Raw genomic sequence first — 25,546 nt, forward strand, 5'->3', positions numbered from 1 at the left:
CTGCTTCCGTGGTCACATGGCCGCCTCTGTGAAATGTCGGCCTCCCTCTCACAGGGACACTTGTGAGACACTTTATGGCTTACCCGGCTAATCCACCCCAGAGGGTCATTATTTAGCCTACTATAGCCACTGAAGATTTGGGGCAGAAAACTGGAAATATCTGATTTACATGTTGAAAAATGGATACCAAGGGGACCTAACTCTGCCCTCCCATGCATGTCATATGGGCATGTACAGCTAGAGACTTGTGACCCCAAAAGCTTAGGAGCGCTGCCTTGAAAGGGTGATTTTTGGAGGACAGGAAAGAAGTTTTTAAGTTTTAGGACACACATTTTAAGTACACCTGTGTAGGCACCTTCCTGAACATTTCCAGCTCTTCCCACCAGATGCACCTTTGTGTCCCCAGCCCCAAAGGTAGCCGCTGCTCTGACCTATCATCACACGCTGTCAACAGCTCTTTTAGGCTGGGTATTTCTGGGATGTGGGGAGGAGTCTGTGCGCTCTCCTGCTTCTGGAAATTCTACTCCCAAACTGTCATCCCAGCTCACAGGGAGACTTTAATCGGGGCGAATGAGGCCAGATGGAGGGGGCAGCCCGGTAGGGGGAGGCAGCCTCGGCACTGGCCTGGTATTCTGCCTCCGTTCTGCTCTGCAGGTGGCAAGAACTCAGGGGGGCTGCTCAGGGCCGAGATTTGAGTCAGGTGTCAGCCCAGGCCCAGGTATCCAAGGGTGGCGAGCTCCAGGGGCACCTTTGTGATGTCAGCGCCCTGCCTACAGTCCTCAGAGCCCCTCCACTTCTCCCTAGCGGCCTTCCCTCCCAGTCTGGAGAAGCAGCCAAAGCGGGCAATGGGTTCCCACTGTGCCAAGCTAAGCACAGGCCACAGCCGGGGCCATGAATCCTCCATGAAGAAGCTCGTGGCCTGCGTGAGTCAAGATAACTTCTCCTTGTCCTCGGAGGGCGAGGAAGAGGAGGAGGGAGAAGAGGAGGAAGAGGAGGAGGAGGAGGAGGAGGAAGAGGAGGAGGAGCTCCCGGTGCAGGGCAAGCTGCTGCTGATGGAGCCCGAGCGGCAGGAGGAGAGCGCTGAAGACGACGACTCTGTGGCCCAGCAGAGCCCCGAGCACGAGCAGACGCACTCCTGACCCCCGACGATGACCCAGGAAGAGGTGCCTGCTGCTGTTCCAGTGACAAGAACTTTCAGGAAAGAGTCAATAAAGTCTCCAAAGGAATTCTCCTTCTTTCTGGTCTCCTTGGCCTGTGGTACCATGTACGTATTTGCTTGTGTGTGCATGTGCGTGTGTATGTGTGTTTAGGGAGGTTGAAGAGCCACCCTCCCCTGCTTTTGGGGTGACAATCTGGTAGCCTGGGTTGGAAAGTCATCTCAGCCAGTCTTGTCTCTGGGGGTGTATGTGTGACAGGATGGAAGTGGGGGGGAAGCTGGGGGGGGAGATTCCTCTCCAAGTCTGAGCAGACACGGGCTGAAACGCCTGACGGGACAGTGTGCTCTCCTTCAGCAAAGCCCCCATTCTGCTGCTCTAGCATGGACAGTTTTGTTAAGGAGCACTGGCTTGGGAGTTCAGCACACTAGTGTTCAAATTTCTGTTAGCTGTGTGACCTTAAGCAAGTCACTGTCTTTGAGCTTTGGCCTACCCTTCCCTGCTCAAGGGTGACATTAGTAGTACGCCCTAGGTCAGTGGGTTGGAAAAATTAACTGAAATGTTGGGTGGGCCCAGGCCTGGCACATAGTGAATGTCTAAGACCGTATTGCTGCTGGAGTGTGGCGGTTCTACCGCCTCACTGGCCCTGGTTTGGGGGTCAGAATATGTGGAGGGTCTGAGTCCTCAGCCAGTGATTCTTCTGCTGCCACCCAAGCCCCCAGACGCTCACGTCTGCCCTTAACAAGGGGTCGGGCTGTGGGGGCAGAACCCATGTCCTCATTAGAGCAATGGGCAACGGAAGCCCAGAGGAGCTGCCAGACACAGACACAAAACCCAGGCCCTGCGTCCACTTATTCTGGCCACTTGGAGAAGCATCAGAATGTGTCTGTTGCCCATCCTGCCCCTGAAGAAATGACAAATGCGATCTCCACCCTCTGCCCTCAGTAGGCCAAGCACCAGGTTTTGGCTGAGAAGAATCCTGATTAGGGCTGCTGGGGGGTGGGAGTAGCAGTATTTTCAGGGAAGCCTTAGCTTCTTTGCTGGGGGGGTGTGTGTGTGTGTGTGTGTCAGGGGAGAGAAGCCTTGGGTTATTCAAAGGGGAGGCCACCGTTAAGACTTGCAAAGGACAAGTGATGTCTGAAGAAGGAGGCCCCGCTGTCTGTGATTCCTACCCATACCTCTGACCAAGTAACTTGGTCAACCAGCTTTGTCCTTTTGTCCAAGTCCCAGAGATCCACCTGCCCATTCAGTCACCCAGCAAACATTTGTTGAGCCCCTTCTGCACACGATAGTCATTATGGGCTCTATGATAAACAAAACACAGCCTCTATTCTATGTGTGGAAGTGGGAAATCAGCAGTGGAAGTGGTGGTGGGAGGATGGGGGACCCAGAAAGAGTCTTCACAGCATGACCAACCAGCCCAACTGAGCCCACACAAGGCAAGGCCGTTAGAACAGAGCCACATGTGCTCTCTGTAATCCCCTCAGACCCCTTAGTGACCACAGGCTGGACAAGAGGGGGCCGGACCTGGATCTGGATCCTGGCTCTGCCACTGACTAGCAGTGAGACTCTGAGCTGCTCCCACTTTGCAAAATGTGCCACTCATACTTGCCTCTTAGGGTTCACTAGTTTCTTAGGACTGCTGGAACAAATGATCACAAACTTGGTGGCTTAAAACAACAGCAATTTATCTTTTCACATTCTGGAGGCCAGAAGTCTGAAATCAAGAAGTCAGCTGGGCCATGCACCTCCCCCAGGTCGTAGGGGAGAACCCTTCCCTGCCTTGTACAGCTCGTGGTGGCTCCAGGCATTCCTTGGTTTGTGGCTATATAATTAATCTTTGCCTCTGCCTTCACGAGGTCTATTCTCCCTCTGTGTTTTCTCTTCTATCTCTTGTAAGAACACTTGTGATTGGATTTAGGGCCCACCTGGATACCCAGGATACTCTTAACTTAATTACATTTACAAAAATGCTTTTTCCAAATATGGTCATACTGACAGGTTCTGGGGTTAGGACCTGGACATAAATTAGGGGGGGCCACCATTCAACCCACTACAAAGGCTCATTGTGAGACTCAAGGACAAAGCTGCCTAGAAAGGGGCAGGGGTTGCTTGGAGCCCAGCTGAAGAGGAAGTGCTCGGTAAATGGGGGTGGTTGTCACCAAGAGTGATGTGACATGCTTGTTAAGAAATAAACTTAATAAAAGCAGATAATACAAGCAAAGCCTTATACCAAAAGGCAAAGTGTATGCAAGTGACAGTGCAAAAGTAGACATGGGCTGGGGGCCTGCCAGGGGAGGGGAGAGGGAGACTGAGGTAGTTTCATGGGAGAGAGGGGGAAAGTGCAGGCTGAGAGTGGCCAAGAGCTAAGCCCAAGGGTGTTGGCCCAGGCGTGGGAAGGGTTGGGCTGCATGTGCTCACAGGGTCTCATGTGAAAACAGGTTTGGGCTTTCTTCCCTAGGTGCTGGGAGATCTGAGTGGGGGTGGGCCTGATTCCAACTGTAGGTGGGGCTTCATTGGTAGGGAGGAAGGTAGAGTCAGGGGGAGAAAAGGGTTTTCAAGAGCCTCCTGTGGCTTGACAGTCACCTCAGGCTCTCAAGAACACGAGGAAGGAAGGAATGACATCCCTGTCAGGTAAGGAAGCCAAGCCTCAAAAACCAAAATGACCTACCCAAGATATGACATCAGCACAAACTGGAATTGAATGTGGCTCTAAAACTCCCAAATTGAAATCTTGCTGGGGAGGTGGGCTTGTCAGGCAGGCCCCAGGACCACCCATCAGTCTAGTCGATTTCATTCCTCTTATCATTCATCCATCCGATATGCCAAAGATGGGGAACCTTTTTTTGCCAAGGGCCATTTGGATATTTATAACATCATTCACAGGCCATACAAAATAACCAACTTAAAAATTAGCTATGAAAAAAGGTCCTAGATTTATTGAATTTCAAGTCCTGCCTGCAGTTGTCTTGGCAGGGCCAGACCAAATGATTTTGCAGGCTGTTTATGGCCTATGGGCCCTACCTTCCCCACCCCTGTGATAAGTCATCCAATCCATTCAACATCCACCTACCCACCCATCTATCCTTGCACTACGTATCTTATCACACAGGCACACACCAACAACTATCAATGGGGTCAGGACTGTGCCCCTGGCCTCTAAGCTGCCTGGGTGGAATCAGAAAAAGAGATGGAATGCTTGGCAATGTTTATTGAGCTCTTACTGTGGGCTGTCCCTGAGCCAACCGCTGGACACAGATTCTCTCATTTAATATGTCTGAAGTCCCTAGGAGGTAGGCATTCTTATTGTCCTCACTCTACAGAGATAGGGGAACTGGGACTTGGAGAGGTGAAAGCCCGGGTGAGTGAACCATAAGGAAAGAGAAAAGCACATCTGGGATGTGGACCCAGCATGATCTGACCCAAGGGGTCCCTATTTTTAACCAACACATGGGATTACCCCAGAGGCCCCCTGAAAGTTGCCCCACCCTGGGGTTAGGGTAAGGGGTAGGGGGCTTTGTCCCGGCCGGGCCATATCTGTTACACCTCCATGGCCTGTGCCATCACAATTGGGCCCAACTATATAACTAGGGGATGCCAGGGGCTCTGTAAAGCTGGGTGTGCTGGAAGAGGAGGAGGAGGAGGCGGCCTCTGCCCCTCCACGTGTGGCCTCCCATGGACACCAAGACACAGAACCCTCCCGTGACCCACACCCAGCCCTATAGCAACTCTCGGCCCCAAAGCCACACCTGCAACCACTGCAATTGCAGCCACCACTGCCATATCTGCAGCCAGAGCTGTAGCCGAAGCCAGAGTTGCAGCCGAAGCCAGGGCCCCAGCCAAAGCCCGACCGGCCACCGCAGCCCACCTGGCCATCAGAGCCAGAGTCCAAGCCCCAGCCCGCCACCAAGGCATCACAAACACACCATGCACTCCCACCACGGCCCCACCCGGCCCACCACCCATTCCTGCAGCTACACCAAGAACAGAAAGAATTTGCAAGGAAAAGTGAAAAAGAGGAAAGTGGTCAAGAGGAGCCAGCAGGTGTACAAAACAAAAAGGCGAAGCTCAGGTACTTTTCACGCAGGTGGGGAAGGGCCACAGAGCCCCCAGGTGAGGGGGGCTGCCCGGCTGCGCACTGGGGGCAGAGGTGGAGGCTGCAGCCTCCAAGCCAAGAGGGAGGAGAAACTATGGCAGTTGTGTGTATGGCACGTTGCTGGACTAGTTCTTCAAATAACGTGGATGGGTTGATTGGGAGAGTGGACAGGTGGCAGGTTAGCTAGATGGACCGATGGGTGGGGGATGGGAGGCTGGGCGGATAAATAGAAGTGTGATTAGGTAGAGAGATGAGTGATTGGAGGGTTAACTAGTTGCTTAAGTAGATTGAGGGATGGGTAGATGAATGGACAGAAGAATGCAGTTGAATGAATGCAAAGTTTGGATGTCGTTAAAGGATGTGGTGAATTGGTTAACTAGTCAGTTGGGTGGATGATTAGATCATTGTGGACAAACAAATGGGTAGGTGAACTGATTGGATGGGTGAATTTAATGGATGGAAGAAAAGACTTTTGGACTAAAACTAGGTGGGTAGCCCAGATATAGTTGAAATAATGAAAGGAATATTGGATAAAAAGACTGGGTGATTCATGGATGGGTTATGAGTCACCCAGTCTTTTTATTTTTTTCACTCTGTCTTTTTAAGTGGATGGGATGGATGGATTCACATAGCTCAAAAGGAACTTGACGATAGTCTATGCTCTATCTATGCCCATATCGCATAACAAATGAGCAGACCAAAACCCAAAGGAGAGGGTTAGTGACTTCATGAAGCACAACTATTAAAGGGTCCCTTTCCTATTCCTATCACTTAGGGCGGAAATATAACTGAGATTGGACTCCATGGCTTGTTCCTGTGTCGGTCACCCAAATGAGAAACACCATCACGCATGGAATGCTAGAAGTCAAAGTTTTGCAGGAATGTGTTACTACAAGTGATTTCTATGCAACAATGATTAAAGCTTGTACACTGGATGACTTTCCTTGAGTTGGCATTTTAATTTCACTAACGGGTCATGTGTTTTGGGGCCTGGTTTGGTAGCACAAAGCAGAAAAGAGGTTGCACAGGGGAGCAGGGACATGCCTTGTGATGAAACCTTATGAAAGTGTAAGGAGCCATGCCAACACGGGGTGGAGACACCAAGAAGCCTTTGACAGACAACATTCTGCTTGTGCAGAGCCCTACTTTGCCCTATATGCTCCCACATTCATGCACACAAGTGTGCACACATGGGATGCCCAGGGGCCCACACACTGTTCATGTGATCCACATGCAGTAGCCAGCCCAGGAGCATAGGAGATAGGTAGGAAGAGGGGTTAGAAATGTGCATTTTAGTCCAGCGCATCCTGAATTTGAATCCTGGTTTATCCTGGCTCATATCTCCCTGCTGTGTGCCTCACCTGTTTCAACTAACTTTTACTAAGGGACCAAGTATGTTCAGGGGCTGTGGGGGGACACACAAGGCCCTGTCCAGAGAAAGAACATACTATTGCCAGTCATGATAAGCTGTACCAAGGGAGCAAGATAATACAAAGCAGAGCAACTCTGCTGGGGTTTCAGGCCAAGGAAGCAGCATGTGTAAAACACTTGGGGCAAGCCCTGGCTGGCACGGTTCAGATGGCTGAGCGTCAGCCCATGCACCAAAAGGCAGCCAGTTGGATTCCAGGTCAGGGCACATACCCAGGTTGCAGGATCAGTCCCTGGTCGGGAGTGCATGTGGGAGGCAACCATTCGATGTTTCTCATATTGATGTTTCTCCCTTTCCCTTCCTCTCGCTCTAAAATCAACAAAAACATATATATTTTTTTAAAACAAGAAAACTTGGGGTCTTCCAAAGACTGGTACAGGGTATATAGGTGGCAAGAAAGGAGGTGAGATTTCCAGAAGAGACCAGGTTATGCAGGGGTTTGCAGGCTGTGGGGAACTTGGACATTATATTTGGGGCAAGTATTTAAAGATGGTGCTGGCTACTGTCTAGAGGCTGGATTGTAGAGAACAGAAGGGACAAGAAGAGCCATTGGTAGGGTGTGGCCAGGAGAGAGGGACTGAAGGATGGCACTGGAGACCTGGATCCAATACAGATGGGTTGAGAGACTGAGTTCCTCCTCCAGCAAACATTTTTTGTTTGTTAATCCTTACCCAAGGATATTTTGTCCATTGAATTTTTAGAGTGGAAAGGAGGGAGGGAGGAAGGGAAGAGAGAGAGAGAAACATCAATGTGAGAGAGACACATGGAATGGTTGTCTCCCGCACGTGCACCAATGGGGCCCGGGGATCGAACCTACAACCCAGGTACGTGCTCTTGACCTGGAATCAAACCTTTGACCCTCTGGTGTGCGGGCTGATGCTCTAACTGTTGAGCCACACTGGTCAGGTCCAGCAAACATTTACTGGGCTCCTACTTATACAGGCCTTGGGCTAAGGGCCACAAGGGAAGACAAAGGTGAAGAGAGTTCTATAGGTACGTAGCTTCCAAATGAATTAGGAGATAAGAAGTTGTGTCATTAGATAATTAGATCAATTATCAAGAGAAAACTTGGGCTTTCTCATCTATAAAATGGATCTCTTGCTGGGTGGCTGGGGGGTTCAACGAGATCATGTATATGAAGTGGTCTCTAGGTCCACCCAGCACATAGTAGGTACTCAATGACATTATGCTATTATTTTTTTATTTTTTTAATCCTCACCTGAGGATACTTTTTCCATTGCTATTCCGAGAGTGGATGGGAGAGAGAGAAAGAGAGAGAGAACACATCGATTGGTTGCCTCTCGTACGCACCTTGACCAGGGCCAGGGATTGAGTCTGCAACCGAGGTTGTGCTGTTGGCAGGAATCGAACACGGGACCCTTCAGTCCACAGGTGGACATTCTAACCACTGAGCCAAACCGGCCAGGGCCTGTGCTATTATTAATAGGGCATATAAAAGTACTAGACAATTTATTTTTGAAGAAATGCTAGTTGCCAGATTAAAGGATTAAGGAATGGTCAGAGTCGCATGTAAATTACCTCCAAGCCCACGAGCCTTGGTTTTAAGGTCAGACCTCAGTTTATACTGGCTCCCACAGTCCTAGCCTGGGGACCTCAGACTAGTCACATTTTCCTTGAGACTTGTCTGATCTGTCTAGCAGGGTGGTAACTCCAACCTCAGGGAGATCAGCACATGGTTGCTCTTATCCCTTTTTGTGTTTCATTTGGCATTTGGGCTGAAGGAACGAGAGAGAACACATGGAGGTGAAGGATGGGATAGATGGAAATGATGGGGGTGTCTGTAGTGGAGGGACAGGGACCGAAAGGGGCCTTATTGTGGTGGTCATTTCATAACAGGTGCATATGTCATTTCATCAAGACTAATGATACGTCAATTATAGCTCAATTAAAAAGAAGTCTGAGTCTTGCAGGACAGGCAGTAGTGCACAGTGGAAGGTCCTCTTTCGGAGCTCAGCTGGGTGGCCTTAGCAAGTCATTTCCTCCCTCTGTGCCCCAGTCTCCTTTTCTATAAAATGGGAGGCTAAAGTGCCTCCCTTGAGGGGTCACTGGGGGTTCACTGAAGCGATGACCATGCCAGCATCTAGGAGGGTCTGGGACACGGCCTGCACTCAGTGTCCCCTGACCTGCCCTCGCAGCAGGGAAATGTTGCAGGCTGATACCACACACCTTCTGAGAGGTATGGGGAAGGGCCCAAACAGGCGAGGGAAATGACCATTTATTTAGCGCCTGTTAGGTACCAGATGCTTTGACATAAAATATTTCCACTAAATCCACACACTCTCAGCAGGAGGCATTACTGTTTCCACTTTACAGATGAAGAGGCCGAGACTCAGAGGTGAAATGATTTCATCAAGGTCTCCTAGAGGGCATGTCTAAGATTAGAGAGTCATCTTTTCCCCCAAACCTCCTGGTTCCTATTTAAAAATGTAAAGCCACATAATCCCATGATAATCTTTGACTCCACACTGCAAAAAAGTTTGGGAAGCACTTCTAGGGAGCACGTTTAAGGGAGTAGGTAGAAAAAGAGGGTCAGAGGATAAAGTCAATTTGAGCTCCATTCACCAAAGGACCTCCCTATTCCCTTAAGTGTTCTTTTATAATATGATCACTGAAGGCAGATCTTTTATTATAGAGACATGATCTCCATAATAGAAGAAGTAAACTGGGAAGCAGCAGACTGGGTTATATGTGTGGTTTATGGACCCATTCTTAACTCCACATTTCCCTGAAACCAACATGCAGGAAAAAAGTGGCATAAACACAGATATCCAGTCACATACACAAAGAAATCACCATTGAAAGCCACTCAGACATAGTGACCAAGTTCACATGAGGACTCTCAAATACAGCCCCGCCTCATATATATATAGGCCGGCTCTCACACACCTCCCCTCCCATACTGAAACACACTCAAGCAAGCTCTCGTAGGCACACATCCACCCTCTCACGGACACATGATGACAAGAGGAAAAATGTCAAACCACAGATTCATTCTTTCACTTACTTGGTTTGGGGTGGGGTGACAGTAGTTTGGGGGTAGGCCTGCTGGAAACCCAAATCCAGGAAACGGAGAGAAACAGACGCCCAACTCAGCCACTGAGAGGCTATGCAGATACTGAAGGCAACCACCTTACCTTTCTGGTTCATTTCAGTGGCATACTAGGGTGAGGTGAAGTCTGGGAACAGATGCAGCCCTGCCTGCAGAGGGCTGTCTGCTCAGCTGCCTGGGACACTGTTATGCCTGCAGGCCCTGGATGTCACTAGGGGACCCAGCAGTCAGGGAAGAGGGTGCAGAGCCTGGGCTGAGATGCCCATTTGAGGTACAATTCAGGAGGAAAGATACCTCAAACTCTGTAGCAACACAGACCCAGGGTCAACTCCCAGCTCCCTCATTCCCTCTCTGGGTGATCCCAGGCCTGTCTCCTAACCTCTCCAAGCCTTATCTGCACCTTATGCTTTGTGAAGAGGTCCAAGAGCCAGGCTGTTCTCAACTGCTGTATCCCTAGTACTTAGCACAGTCCTGGCACGTATTAGGAGCTCAGTAAATATTTGTTCAATAAATGAAAGAGTGGGCATTAAAGCAATGGTGAGATGCTACTTGAGTACCCGCTGAATGGGCAAAAATGGAAAAGGTTGGATAATAACAAGTGCTGGTGAAGGCATGGGGAAGCGGATATGGCCAAATGTCACTGCTGAGGACAAACATGCACAGGCATGTTGGTGGGCAACTGGCAGTGTCTATTAGCATTTAAACTGTACAAGTGTTTCTCACACGTGTGCCAAGACCTTGTACAGGGAGGTGCAGGACCACATTGTTTGCAAGAGCAAAAAAACAAGAAATAATTTATGTGCCCATCCACAGGGGATGGCTACATGAACACTGAGGATGCATTTAAACATAGATGTAATTTTTTACAATGAAGTTAATTTATATGTAATTATCCAGGTTGCTAGGACACGTTGTTGGGTGAAAAGAGCAGGTGGAGAAAGATAAACCTTTTATAGAGGGAAAAATTCTATACATTGCAACACTGTATGCTTATGAGGGAAAATGCAGGTATGTAAAGGCACAGAAAAAGACCTGGAAGGACAAAGACCAAGCTGGTGCCTGGGGTTACATCTGGGAGGGGAAATGCTTTAGTTATTTTATACAAGAAAATAAAAAAGTAAATTAAGGGGAGGGAAGGAAATGAGCGTTAGCGAAGCATCTAGTAGGTGCTCAGCAAAGCTTTGTTGACACTGAAGAGATAATACAAGAATGATGAATGTAAACTCTGTGACTTTGAAGTACTGTCTTCTCTGGGTTTAAGGGTCTGGGCAAAGTGACTCAGAAGGCTCTGCCCATAGGGACTCTCTGCCCCAGGGCAGGGGGAGGCCAAGGCCAACCCAAGGCCTTTCCCTAGACAAGCCTCTGTCTGTAAACAATTATGGCGTCACTAGCGCCTCTCCGGGTTAGCTTAAGCTCATCATCTCCTGCCACTTGCCACTCAGGTCCTCAGTTTTTTGTCTCCAGGCCTGTGTCTGTGCTGTGCTCAGCCAGGAGTTTTCTCCCTTCTATTCCTTGGGCTAAGACCCACTTGTTCTTTAAAATTCAGGTCAAGGATCCCCTCCTTCTGGATCCTGCTCAGGGCCCTGCCAGCTTGGCCAGGTGCCTCCTCTTGTACCAACAGATCCTGGGCTTTGCCATGTCATGGGCCACTGTCAAGTCCGCTGCTGGTCAGTGTGCCCCAAAACAAGACGGCTCCTCAAACTGAGAGAACCAGGCCACGTTCAACCTCTTGTCACGGTGCCTGCCATTCTCCACAGCTTCCTCACAGTGAGGGGCCCGTGAGCTGAGGAGTCTTCCTGCCCCCTCATTCTCAACATCCCCGGCCCGCTGTGTCTGGGTTCTTGTGTCTAGGCTCAGAGCTTTGCAAATTCTTTCCCCTCCCCTCTATGTCACCTGCCAAAGGTAACCGCTACTGCTCTGCCGTCGGCTGCTGACACCTGATTTGCCCCTTCTGGGATGGGGCAGGGTGGGAACCAGGACAGCTTATTAGAACAGTATGTAAAAATAGGATAAATAGGCTCAGGTGAGGTCCTGAGGGATTTGCTGAGGAAAAGCAAACCTGCCAGCTTGGGTTTTGTGGCAGCTCTTTGAGCCACTGGATTAAGTCAATTTGCCTGAAGCCACAGGCTGATATGGGTGGGGTGGGGAGCTGGGACTGGGACCTGGTATGTTTGGAATCCACAACCAGTGCTCTCAGAAATCCTCTTTCTAGCCCCTCCTGTTTTGGAGTTATTAACACAAAAATAGTGGCTACTTTCTGAAAGCTGGTTAGTACCAGCTCCTTCACATCATCTCTGACCAATTTCTCCTTTCTTCACCCGTCACACAGGGATAAATGGGTCTGCTAGAAGGTTCTCATCAAGTCTCCCCAGGATTGCCAAGGAGCCAGCCTGTCATCACGTTGGAGTTCCGCCACCGGCTCATGTCATCACTCCCTGGCCTTTCGGCTCCCCCTGTCCGAGAGGAGAACCTTCTCCTTGCACTCAAGTGTCCCCAGCTGCACAGGCCTTCCCCCACTGAAACACATGATCTTTCCTGCTGTTGGGAGGGGCTAGGACTAGGGTCTACCACACACAGTGAAGCAGGGCTCCCCAAACACCTCCACCAAGTTCCACCAGCTCCCTGAGTCGTGCTTTTCTCCTCTGACAAATGGTGACACAAAATTTCCAGAACCATGAGGGAAAGGAAATAAGACAATACACCAAAAAGTTGTCACAAGCAAATGGTGATCCCTTCTCAAGGTCTCCTGGGGAGTAATGGCTGACCCCAGAACTTGGGCCTTGGACTCCCAGAGCAGTGCTCTCTCCTACAAAGCACGAATGTCCCAGGTCTCCCTTAGAGGAGTCTTTACACCCATTTCAGGGGCTAGTGTGGTGACATTCCAGGCAGGGGAAGGGGGTGGTGAGGGATAGTCCTGAGGTACGTCCCAAGATCCCTACTGAAGGTCATCGTGGCTAAAGCCCTAGCTATTGGAAGGTCAGCAGCCAGAGGGCTCTTTCTTTCTACACTCAGTCCTACCATGTCTCCTGGGCTTTTAGGGTTGTTTCCTTCAGTTAAGGTGAAATCCCAAACCCTTCCCACCGCCCAGCAAGGCCCTGCCCCATCAACTGTCAAGCCCTAGGCCCCACCCTTGCACTCACCCCTTTCGGATCCTTCAGCATGTCACACACTCCCACCTCAGGGCCTTGGCACTGGCTCTTTTTTCTACCTGGACTTCTAGTCCCCCACTTTTAGAACGATCTCAGCTTTCACATCACCACCTCCAACAGGCGTCCCTCACTGCCTTATCTCACTCCTCCCTCACCCTATAAACACCTTGTGGCTCCCTATTTCCCTGTTTATTTTCCCCATGGCACTTACTATGATCTGAAAAGATCCTGTGAGTTCACTGTCTCCCCCAGGTCTGCTGGAAGACCCCTGAGTCCCCACTGCTTGGCAGACAGTAAGTACTCAATAAATACCTACTGAATAAATACCAAAGAAGTGAAACAGAAGTAAAATAATAGATATTATTACCCTTATCTTGAACATAAGGAAACTGTGGCATAGAGAAGCTAAAGCTTGCCCCAGGCCACATGCTCATTAAGTGACAGATTTAAACCCAGGCCGGCTGATAGCAGAATCCATGCTCTAAACCCCACAGTTCAGGGCTCTCCAGAGGCACAGACTCCCATGGGAACTTTGGCTGCCCTGAGTGTCAGATGAGAAGGGGAGCTGAGGAGCAGTGGGGCAGAGAGCAGTTTCAGGATGACACATCCTGTCCAGGGGCTGCATTTCTCAGCAGGACTTTGCCAAAGCTGGAAAGAAAAACTGCAAAACAGAGCTCCAAGGGTTAGGTCCCTTACTTCTGGGTTGCCAGAGCCTGCCAAGTTGGAGAGGAGAACCATCCCACATGCCTGGCTATGGCCCAGCAAGCTGTGGACACAGAACTGACCCTGTGACAAGAAGTCACTTGTGCTAAGCACATTCTCTGTGCTTGGCACTTTGCTTCAGGCTTTGCACGCATTGCTGCTCTATGAGGTATAAAACTTTCAGAGGTCATTTTGCGGGTGGGTCAAATGAGGCCCAGAGAGGGCAGTTGCATGCCCAAGCTCACACATCCGGGAAACAGTAGACCTGGAGTCCAGTCTTACTTGCAGATTCTGAGCTCCTCAAGGCTCCCATGCTGCCTAGCTTCCTGAGCCTAGCACCATTCCTCCAGAAAAAACAGCCCAGGAGGTAGATGCTTGTCAATCAGTGTATTTCTTTTTTTCTTTTGGCATCTACATTTGGTTTCGTTTTGAACTCGGGACTTCAGAAAATGAAAACAAAGCTACAGTAACCGTCAATGTTGGCACTGAAGAGAACCCACGTGGGTTCAGCAACTGGGGCCTGACTCACCATGCTTTCGTAACCAGAATCTGGACAGGTCTGAGGAAGGGCTACTGCTGTTGTGAAGGCCGGGAAACTGAGACTCAGTAGGGCCCAAAGCCACAAAGGGCAAGACAGAGGCTTGGATGCCAAAACCTGGAGCTCCCCAGGCTTATAAATGAGAGGGAAGCTGGCAGACCTGTACCCACTCCTCCCTAAGCAGGCTCAAGATCCAAATGAATCTCTAGTTTCTTTGGTATCTACTGTTTTTCCTGAAGACAGATCAGGATTTGAGATCACCAGGGCAGGGGGAGGGAGTTTACAATATAGTAGACAAGGGCACAAGCTTTGGGGTCCAATATCCTGTGTACGAATCTTGTCTCTGCTCCTTCTTCTAAGCTGTGTGTCCCTGAGCAAGTGGTTTCTCTATTGTAAAATGGGCAGGTTGGGTTGCTGTAAGCCGATCCAATATTCTAAGGACTATAAAGCATTTATACACAATCAGCTTAGGCCAATACATCACAAGAATCAGTAAATGAAATGAAGGAGGGGGCTCCACAGGGATGGGTGGGAGGATAGCAGCAAGATGGGGAGGGGGGAGCAAGAAAAGGAGGAACCAGTCCCCAAGGAAAAAGGGTGGCTCTCCCAAGTAGCCAAGAGACTATCAATGGGGGTTGGGGACATATGGGCCATTGGCTTATAGATTTCCCTCTGCCCAGAAGCCTGCCAAGGAGACATGTTGGTAGGAAGAAAAGTCATGCAGGAGCCAGACCTGCCTGGCTGCTTTCTCTGGGCCTGGACACCTGGCCCCAGCTCAAGCAAGAAGACAAGGAGGTGCTACCCCTCCCCATGGCCAGCACCCAGGGGCCTGGTTTGCCCTGGTGAAACTCTCCTGCTCTGCCTGTGCCTCCTCTAACCTGTGCTCCCTGGCCTAGGGCTTGTAGGATGGGCATAAGGAATGAAGCCATGTGTCTGCGGGCTCCAACACGCTGCCACACCCACAGGTGCCCTTGGGTGAACAACAACAACAGCAAACACCTACTGAATGCTTATTGGATGCCAGGCACTATTCTAAGCACTTGACGGACCCATGATCACTCATTTAATTCCTACAGCCATGAGGGAGGTACTATCATTATCTGTTTCACAGGTGAAGAAACCAAGGCAGAGGGGTTAATAGCATGCTCAAGGGCACAAGGCTAGAAAGTTGAAGAGGTGGGATTGGATCCCAGGTAGTTTGGGTTCATAGTCCGGCTCCTGAATTACCACAGCACCTGCCCACTGGCACATGCATGGCTCTGCATCTTCTGCCACCCCTTGCACATAAGTGCATGCACATGCACACGCACACGACCCAGGACCACCACATCCATGAGCAACACTAACTGCTGTCACACACAACTCAGGGAGCTGATGGAGTTAGTTCTAAGCTACCTCCTGTGTTCAGGAGGAAACACAGGGGGCCTGGGTTCTTCTCCGGGGCAAAAAGGCCTCAGGAAAAGCACGCACCAGGGCTTCAAGGAGAGGAGCTGGCTAGGCTGCCACTTGAGAGCTGCCTGCAGAGGGCAGTGTATGCCAGCGTGAGGCCAGCCACCATGCCCTCAGCCTGTCCTGTCTTCTGTGTAATCCCCTCCAGGCTCTGAGGCTACCCACCCACCAGCCCCAACCCTCATTCCTTCTTCCTTTCCTTCAAAAACACATGCTCCAGTCAGGTACCTACTCCGCACCTTTCTACCAGACAGGATCACTGGATAACATATAAATGAACAAATTATAGCCTACACCACCATCCATCCCAAGCGTGCTCGGTGGAGGTAGATGCTTGACTGAGCAGTGGGAAGTGGGGGAAGAGAAGGACTGCCAGTATGAAACAGTAGGTTTTAAGAATCATCACATGCACTATCTTTTCGTTGGGCTCCAAAGTGCGTTAGGAGGTGCCCAGCCGCTCTCTCCAAAATAAAAGTGAGGGGGGCGGGCCTCCTGCGGAGCTCCCCATGTGACAGTCACTCCAAATCAGAGCCCTCCCAAAGCCTCAGTTTCTCCAGCGTAGGAGGACAAGCCAAGGCCTCGGGGGACCTTGCCGGGCCCCGCCCGGTTTCTGAGGAACTCGACCCGCAGTGGAGGTGCCCCTCCTGCGCCACCAAAGGGTTCCTCCGAAGCCTGTGGTCAGGCCGCCACTTCCTGGGAAGCCCAAGCCAAGACTACGGACAGCAGCAGGTCGGGAAGAGTGCGGGGGAGGCTGTCCTGAGCGTCCTGGACTACTGACTACTGGAAAAGGGCATGGCTGGAGTAGTCCCGAGGGGTCCGAGGCTGCGACCTTCAGGCTGGACCCCAGGCCGGGTGGAGGGGTCTGGCTCCAGCGGAGTAGAGGGCAGAGCTCCGCTGAGATGGGTGCTGAGACACCTGGAGAGGAGAGGGGCGTGTCAGGGCTAGTTCGGAGTATACTAAAAGGCTAGGCTGCAGAAATCTTCGGCCGAAGGCAGAGGGGCAAAATAGAGGCACCAGGTCCGAAGAGGGCGTCCGAGAAGTGGCCAGAGGGTTCAGGGACGAGGCCAGAGGCCTTGATGGAGGGTTCCTAGGAGAAGGTGCGAGGCTAAGTCTGGGCCGGGGAGCTCCCAGGGGAGAGTGTATGCAAAAGGTTGAGCCGGCCTGGCCTCCAACCAAAGAAAAAGAAACCGAAAGTGGCGCGGGAGGGGTGGGCCGCAGGGTGGAGTCTCCAAGAGGCGGAGCCGCGGATCGCGGGGCCCCGCCCCAAGCCGGTTTAAAAGACTGGTGCAGGGGCGGGCGCGGAGCAGAGCGAGCTGCGGCCGTGGCAGCTGCACGGCTCCCGGCCCCGGAGCATGCGCGAGAGCCGCCCCGGAGCCCCCCGCCGCCCCTCCTGCGGCGCCCAGCGCCCCGCCGCCAGGTGAGCCGGGCTCTGGGCAAGGAAGCGGGAGGGAGAGGGGTAAACGGAAAGGAAAGGACAGCTGGGTGTCAGGCTGGCCTTGAAGACTGCCTTGCGGGGTCGCGGCCGCCACAGCCCCTGGCTCCTGCCGGCCCCACCCTGGCAGCCCCCCGCGCGTGGGGTTCCCTCGCGCAGCTTTTCTCCTGCCTTTGCCCAAATCGTCCCGACGAGGCGCCAATCCCGGGCCTGGCCAGCAGGCGGCGAGCCGAGGGCCGCCCCGTAGTGGGGCAGGCTTCTCCCTGGCACCTCTCTCCACGCCCCCCTCCGCTTACCCAAACTCAGCCTGCAGGAGGCTGGACCCGCCCCCACCAAGCCCCCACCGCCTGGAAGTGCTCCGCGCGCCGGGAAGTCCCATTTTTGAGATTAGTCCACTGAGACTCTAAGGGGCCGCGCCGGCTTGGTCCTGTGCCCTCGGCCCTTTAGGGTCAGAGGTTCGGCCTTAAGCCCCCCACACCCCCAGTTGCCTTTGGCCTCTACCTGTCCAGCTCCACCCAGACTCCGCTCACTACCTATGTCTCCCCATCAGCGCACCCCCGGAACGCTATGGCCCACCCCTCCGGCTGGCCCCGCGTGTAGGATGGTAGCACACAACCAGGTGGCAGCCGACAATGCAATCTCCACGGCAACAGAGCCCCGACGGCGGCCAGAGCCTTCCTCCTCCTCCTCCTCGCCCGCGACCCCGGTGCGCCCGCGGCCCTGCCCGGCGGTCCCGGCTCCGTCCCCGGGCGACACGCACTTCCGCACGTTCCGCTCGCACGCCGATTACCGGCGCATCACCCGAACCAGTGCGCTCCTTGACGCTTGCGGCTTCTACTGGGGGCCCTTGAGCGTGCACGGGGCGCACGAGCGGCTTCGCGCCGAGCCCGTTGGCACCTTCTTGGTGCGTGATAGCCGCCAGCGGAACTGCTTCTTCGCTCTCAGCGTGAAGATGGCCTCGGGCCCCACGAGCATACGCGTGCACTTCCAGGCTGGCCGCTTCCACCTGGACGGCAGCCGCGAAAGCTTCGACTGCCTCTTCGAGCTGCTCGAGCACTACGTGGCGGCGCCGCGCCGCATGCTGGGGGCCCCGCTGCGCCAGCGCCGCGTGCGGCCGCTGCAGGAGCTGTGTCGCCAGCGCATCGTGGCCACCGTGGGCCGCGAGAACCTGGCGCGCATCCCCCTCAACCCCGTTCTCCGCGACTACTTGAGCTCCTTCCCCTTCCAGATCTGACCGGCCGCGCAGGCAGCATTAACTGGGCGCCTTATTTTTTATTATTAATTATTATTTCCCTGGAACCACGTGGGTGCCCTCCCCGCCTGGATTGGAGGGAGCCGGTGTGGGGGGCGAGGTCCCTCCCCCTCTCGGCTGGAGACGAGGCCGCAGACCCCTCCCCAACTCTTGGGGGCGTGCCCCCCTCCTGGTGCTCCCTCTGGGTCCCCCTGGTTGTAGTAGCAGCTTAACTTAACTGTATCTGGGGCCAGGACCTGAACTTGTACCTCCTACCTCTTCATGTTTACATATACCCAAGTATCTTTGCACAAACCAGGGGTTGTGGGAGGGTCTCTGGCTTTATTTTTCTGCTGTGCAGAATCCTATTTTATATTTTTTACAACCAGTTTAGATAATAAACTTTATTATGAAAGTTTTTTTTTTTAAAGAAAAGTTTCTGGAGCGTGTGCTTTAGTCAGAGGTTTTCCTTGGTTCTGAATGGGTCCAGGGGTAAGGGATCCTATGACTGACCTGTTTGGCTGGAGGTGGTGTGTGGTCCATATTCTGTGGCAAATAACCCTGCTCCGGTTTCCTCCACAGATTCCGGTAGAAGAACTGTTGGTCTAGTTTTGGTATTGTATGTCTGGTAAAATGGCAGCTCATGTTTGAGCACTTAATGTGTACCAGGCCCTTTCTGGAGCTTTACCTGCTTCCATTTACTTAATCCTATTGAGACAATCCTATGAAGCAAGGCTCTTTACCCATTTTACAGAAGAGAAAACCAGTGCAGGGGTAAGTTTGCCTTTGGTCATTCCTGTGTCAAAGACGACACTTGGGTGTTGTTTTGGCTGTCCACAGAGGATCTGTTTGAAATGGATGACAGAAAATTTTATTCTGTGACCACAGTAACTTCCAGGAAGGGAGGGTGGAATGGGGGCTTGATGAGTTTTTGGAAGGAGTGGTACATACTGAAACTCAGCATCAAAGGAAACATTTTAGATGGGATGGAGGATACAGTGTTGGGCCTGACTTCCTTCTTCCCACCCTGTTTTGTCTTGTGTGTACTTTTTGGTGAACGCATAATTTGGAGTCAGAGGCTTTGTGGTCTGTGGTGGTAGGAGGGCCCTGCTGGCGGATTTGGGCAATTCCCTTTGCCTCTTGGGGCCTCAGGGTGGACCTCAAAAATGGGCTTGGGATTGTTAGAGGAGATGGAACCCTCAGCAGCACATGTCTAGGCATCAGAGAAAGTGGTTTCAGGAGCCAGGGAAGGGAAAGGCTGCTCCAGGATGTTTGTTAGGCTGGCCAGAATCACCAGAAAGTTCCCAAGACACAGGTTTTATGGTACTCCTGTGTCTCTGACTAGCCTGACAGATAAGCCATGCTGGCAACTCAGGGCTGTGTTGCTGCATCAGTGAATTGAGTAATTTTCAGGTTCAGGGTTAAGCAGATGTCGCACTTCATGTTTAGAAGTTAGAATGGGCCTCTGCAACCTTGACATGCTTATAATGGAGTGTCCTAATATTTAATAATACCTTTCAGACTCCAAAGTGCAGTGTAAAATTAACTTGAGACCTGGAGCTGCCCAGGCTTGTTCTGGGATTAAACAGGCTCCAGGCCTCAAGGTTAGGGATGGCCAGGAGAGATTCATTCAGGGTCTCAGAGCTTCAGCACTTGCGTCCTTCAGTAAGGTGGGGTGGGAGAGGTGGTGCCGTGAGGTCTCTGGCTCCAAGGATTCGCTGCTCTTTCTTCTTTTAAACACCTCCCTGCCCTTTGTTCTTTGCTGTGTGGGTCAAGTTCTGTCCTTGTTTTGACTTTCCCTGTCTCCTACCCAGTTTGGGGAGTGCCTGAAAAAAAGAGAAATCCAAGAAGGCAGTGCTTGGGCATACCACAGACACTTAGTGAGTACTTACTGTGTGCAGGGCCCTGTGCTACCTTGTTTAATCTTCACAACTAGCCTGTGAGTTAGAAACCTCCCTCCATTTCATAGGTGGGAAAACAGGCTCAGAAAGGCAAAGTAGGGAGCCAGATGTTCTAACTTAGATTGTATTGCCTCGGAGGCTGCGTACCACTAGGTAACACAGCCTCCCATGAGGGCCTAACAGTCACAATAATAACAGCAGCAGCTGCTAACATTTACATATAGCGTTACTGTGCAGTCACCATTCCAAGCCCCTACTTACCTATATTAAAACATTCAACCTTCACCCTAGTCTTATGATTTACTATTAACACCCCCATTTTACAGATGAGGAAACAGGTCCTCATCTAAAGAGGGATGAATCAGAAGGTAGTTGACAATATTTTCAGGGTTTTACCCTACTTTTAAAAATGTTTAAAAACCACTCTTTATTACACAAACCCATTACCCCTATAAAACCTGGAGCAAAACAGCTAAGAATAAAGACCTCTCTTATCACACTCCCCAGAGCTGGCCCTTTCTCTTTATAAGTCATTAAAAATCTATACTAACTTGTACAGTGGCCTAAATGACCTAAAAGTCCCTGGGAGCTGCACTCCAGGCCCCGTGTGACTGAGATCTGTGCACAGACACCAGTGCAGAGGAAAAGGGCTGGGGGATGGCGCAGTGTGTGCCATGTGGCTTCCCCAGCGGTGCAGGTTCTCTCAAACCTCAGCTTCATGATTCAGCAGTGCTGACGTCAATTTACAAGAATGAAAAGTGAGAGGAGGATTTGTGGGAGGGGGGTGGATTGGGGGCTCAGGTGCTGCTGAGGTAACCTCCCCAATGAGAGTGGGTGAGCTGGGCAGCATGGGGCATGCAGAATGGGAAAGGGGCAGCTCTTTACCATAATGGGGACTGCATGCAGGTGCAGGAGCAGGCTTCAGCCCACATCAAAGCCACCCCTGAGCCAGGGACTCTGATCCCCATTTTAGAGATGAGAAAATGGAAGTGCAGAGAAGTACAGGCACTTAAGGTCACACAGCTCAAACATGATAGCCAAGACCTGCACCAGGTCCATCCCACTCTACAGACCAATGGTTTTTTAAAGAATAGGGGAGGGAAGAGGGAAGAATCCTGGGAAAACACATGTTCCTAGGCCTCATGTTCCTAGCAGCTCCCTTGGTCCTCCTAAGCTTATTAGAAGTGTTATTGTCCCAGAGCCAGGAAGTGGAGCACTGAGCCTCTTCCTGAGGTGATGCACATAAAGCACTTAGACACAACCTGGCAATACATCTCCGAGTGATGCCCATGCTCAATAAATGATAGCCGAGTCCATATAACACACATTCACTGGGCACCTGCTGTGTTCCAGGAATTACTCTAAGCCCAAAGGATACAGGAAGGAACAAAATCGAGGAGTCCTGTCCCTGTTCTGGAGTTCACATTCAGGGCCTCACACAGTAAATAACTAAACATGAAACTAAAACAAAAACATTCCAAGTGGTGATAGTGCTCAGATGAAGACTCAACAAGGTGGTTGGATAAAGGGGGTTTGGGGGCAGGGGGTGGCGTATTTTAGAAAGAAAGGCCAGGAAGACTCTTCTAAGGGACAGTGAAATTGTGCCTGGAATGACAACCGAGCCAGCCCGGGAGGCAGGCATTCCAAGCAGAAAAACAGCAAATGCAAAGGCTATCAGTTGGTGAGTTCAGTGCATTCCAGGAGGCTGGCCAAGCTGGAGGGGATTGAGTGAAGGTGAGTGGCAGATGAGTTGGAATGGGTGGCTAGTAGGCAGAAGCCAGAGTCCTGTAGTATTTGCAGTGTGATAGGGAGCCTGGGGGTGACCTGACCTAGTCTGTGTTGTGACTAGATACTCTGACTTCTAGGTAAATATGGGCTAAGGCCTCCTGCCTTATATGTGTACTTGGGGATGGGGCTGAATGGGGGAGGGGGTTGATTCTTGGCCAGACCCCTCAGGTCCAGCCAATCAGGCCAACAGCAAGGAAGGGACAGCCACAGGAATACTGAGACCTAGTTGAATGCTAAGACTGAGTGTGGGCCAGGCCTGGAGTGGCCACCCTGGGGCAGACATTAGTCAGAAACCCCAAGTATGACCAGACCCCAAGCCTGGGTCTGAACAGAGCCCCAGGGCATGGCCCCCCAGGCTCCAATGAGGGGCTTCTTGGAGCAGTGTTCACCTATGAGGCAGAGCTGGCCTCAACTTTGGGGAAGGAAGCAAAAGACCTACGAGGAGGTAGACAAGCTGACACGGGGTGGGTGTGGCCAGTGCTACCTGGAAGCTTGCTTTGCATCCCCCTCACCTGGCCTCTCTAGGGCTAGAAGCTTCCAGGGAAGTAACAGGCTTGGCATAATTCTGAGGGGGGGGGGGAGGGTGGTGTCTCAAGATCCTTCAGAGAGGAGATGCAGTTTTCAACAAAGCAAATTCACAGAGAAAATAGTGCCCAAGGAGGGCGCTCAAACTGTGCCACCCAACCCTGGTCCTGGCCCTGGAACCTGCTATACAACTCTCAGGGAAACTTGGGTTCCACGCTCTACACTGTTTGGCCCCTGAAAGAACCCCTACCTCCCACACACTCGTACCCAGTGTGGGGTCAGGCATCGCCAAGCTCCACTCCATCAATGACTCCCAGCCGCACTCGGGAGAAGGCCCACCTCCCACCAGCACCAAGAGGCCTGCAGGCGGCCCTTCCGCGTCTAGCCTCAGTACTCACCGCGCTTCCTCCTGCAGCTGGGCCTTTGCACATGCTGTTCCCGCACCTAGTGCGCCGTGGGTGGTGGTTGCCAGCGGGTTTCGAAGTAAACAGCTTATACAAATAAGAGGCGCCGTCGCCAACGTCCGTCCGAGGGCTCAGCAAGACTCCCGCGCTCCCGGGCCGCCACGTGCCGCGCGCTGATGACGTCACCGCGCCGCCGCACCCGCGGCTACCGCCGAGCCCACCCGACGCGAACTCGGCTTTGTTCGGCCGCCGCGCTCGGTTCCCTGGGCCCCTCCGAGCCGCAGCGGGCTACCTGGCCCCTTTCGCTTCCGCACGGTCCTAACGCCGCCCGATAACCCCTGCCCGCTGGCCATCTGTGGGCTTTCTGGCCTCTGAGAGCGCATATCCTAAGGCCATGCAGGTCAAGGTCATAGTAGCGGGCCCTCCTGAGTCCACAGAGACCAAAAGGCACTTCCACCTCACCCCAGTCCACGCTGACCCTTGTCTGCCCCAACCTGAGGTCTTGAACCCTCTTTTTTTCACCTGGACATGAGATGAATGACTGTACCCATCCCATGGGCAAAATTAAGTAAGAGGGTGCCTGTAAAGTGCTTAACACATGATAGGTGTCCAATCATTGGGACTGGCTCTCTGTTTTTTATCTATTGCATTGCTGCTGTTTTAAAATAATGCCATTTACTGAGCACCTAATGGGTGCTCATCCTTGACCCAGGTTGCACTGCGAGGAGACAGGTTCAGAAAGGTGAAGGAGTTGCCCCGTGCATGTGAAAATGGCAGAGTCAGAGTCTGACACCAGGTGCTCGGTGCCCAACCTCATGATCTTACCCACTACAGAGCTCAAGGGTTCATGGGCTTGTGCCTTATTTCTAACACCAAGCGCCACCCTGGAGGATGTTCAGAACCAGCCAGGGCTCAAAGCATCTCACACACCTGCCCTTTCTTCACAGCACAGGCTGGGAAGCCAGGAGAGGAAGTGGGCTGATAACTGCAAAGCTAGGTCAGAATTTAGCCCAGGAGAGTGGCCGAGGCTGCGTAGTCAGAAGGGATCCTGAGGAGTGGCCCTGGGATACCCCTGACAGCTGGTGGGGGGCATGGGTGCAAATGAGAATGGGCAAGGACAGGGAAGGCATGAGCCAGGGAGCTGGATCCTGTGCTGGGGCAGGGCTGGGAGGGTGACATTCAGGGCTGGCCCAACCTGAGGACCTGCAGGGGCCTGTGTGGTGAGACATGTAGCCTCACACCTGGGTGCAGCTGGGAGGGGCAGCCGGGGAGCTGACGAAGGAGAGGAGGGGGCAAGGCCTGGCTAAGTCAGCCTTGGAGAGCCTCTGCCCACCAACATTTTCCTCTGGGAGGCAGCATGGAGGAGCAGAAAGAACTGGGACCCAGTCCTGACCTTGTCAACTGTATGACTATAGTGACCTCATCTAGAAAATGAGAATTAGACTTAAATAGACCCACTGTCCTGTTTCCAAAGGGTCATGAGGATCAAATGATTTAATATGAGTAGAAACAAAATGAATCACCACCCAAATATAGGAATTATAATTATTATTTTTCATCACACAGGTAGCCCAGAGGCATTTGAATCAGCATAGCCATGAAGTCAGACAGACCTGGTCCCATTCCCAGCTCAGCATTTGCTAAGAACTGCCATGGCTACCAGCTCACCCATGTCCAGTGCTTACTAGACGCTAGGCATCATTTTATGTAATTCATGCACAGTATCTCATTTAATCCTCATAAGAACCATATGAAACTGGTATAATTATTATTATTATCCTCATTTGGAAGATGAGGAAACTGAGGCACATAGAGACTAAAGTGCCCAGGGTCACGCACAAAGAGGTGACAGAACCCAGGGGATTCTAACACAGGGAGCCCGGTTTTACAGCCACTCTTACCATTTTAAGCTCTAAGTTGAGTTTGCCAAACCATCAGACCCTGGAGCTTCTCTTTTATGATTTTTGCCAGATCTATTCAAGTTCTAGCAGTCCTATTACTCAATTATTACTTTCTTCAAATCAAGTTACTTGATTTATATGTTTTCTTTAAAGGGAAACATCATTACCGTATACAGAAAGGCAGAATCACCTGCCACAAAGAGGTAACCCTTACAAAATGCAATGAAACCCCAACAATGTTAGTGAATTATAACTAGATATTGGGGTCTTGCTCTGCTTTGGGAGGTTTGCTCTGTGTTTAGTTGAAAGGGGGGAAGAAGGGAAGCAAGCAGGGAGGGAGAGGGAGGGAAAGGGAAGGAGGGAGAGAGAAAGACGTGTCAAGTGGCATGTGTTTAAGATACAATAGCACCCATGTGAGACTTGTTCCTTGACTTAAGCAGAAAGAGAATTAAAATAAGAAATTGCTGTTTCACATCAGGGAGAGGGCTCAATGTTTTATAAAACTATCCTTGTGTCCCACCTAAAACCATCATCCAGAGACCATCCTGGGAAACACAGCCCAGCTTAGCTGCTAGCTGTGTGTCGTGGGCAAGCAGTCTCTTCACTGATGCTGAGCCTCAATTTCCTCACCTGTGAAACAGTATAAGCTTCCGGATCTCACAGAGTATAGATGATTAAAAGGAAGCAATTATAAACTGTTAAGCACAGAGTTCATGGTCTATAAGAGGCACAATGTTGGCAGGGCAGGCTGGGTGCTATGTCAGGGGCCCTGCCCTC

The 25,546-nt window shown here is 51.7% G+C and overlaps 3 protein-coding genes across 3 annotated transcripts; all 3 read left to right on the top strand.

Moving 5' to 3' along the window:
- Positions 1-845: 845 nt before the first annotated feature.
- PRM3 (protamine 3) lies at positions 846-1,139 on the top strand. Its single transcript, XM_087815117.1, has one exon. It carries the CDS (start codon positions 846-848, stop codon positions 1,137-1,139), a length of 294 nt encoding a protein of 97 aa, XP_087671243.1.
- A 3,690-nt stretch (positions 1,140-4,829) lies between these two features.
- TNP2 (transition protein 2) lies at positions 4,830-17,619 on the top strand. Its single transcript, XM_087815208.1, has 2 exons — positions 4,830-5,267; positions 17,467-17,619. Exons 1-2 carry the CDS (start codon positions 4,830-4,832, stop codon positions 17,617-17,619), a joined length of 591 nt encoding a protein of 196 aa, XP_087671334.1.
- Positions 16,945-18,668, top strand: SOCS1 (suppressor of cytokine signaling 1). Its single transcript, XM_087815118.1, has 2 exons — positions 16,945-17,004; positions 17,570-18,668. Exon 2 carries the CDS (start codon positions 17,621-17,623, stop codon positions 18,251-18,253), a length of 633 nt encoding a protein of 210 aa, XP_087671244.1. The 5' UTR covers positions 16,945-17,004; positions 17,570-17,620; the 3' UTR covers positions 18,254-18,668.
- Positions 18,669-25,546: the final 6,878 nt, after the last annotated feature.

The sequence above is a fragment of the Miniopterus natalensis genome, chromosome 3, assembly GCF_054644295.1.
Source record: "Miniopterus natalensis isolate mMinNat1 chromosome 3, mMinNat1.hap1, whole genome shotgun sequence".
Lineage (NCBI taxonomy): Eukaryota > Metazoa > Chordata > Mammalia > Chiroptera > Miniopteridae > Miniopterus > Miniopterus natalensis.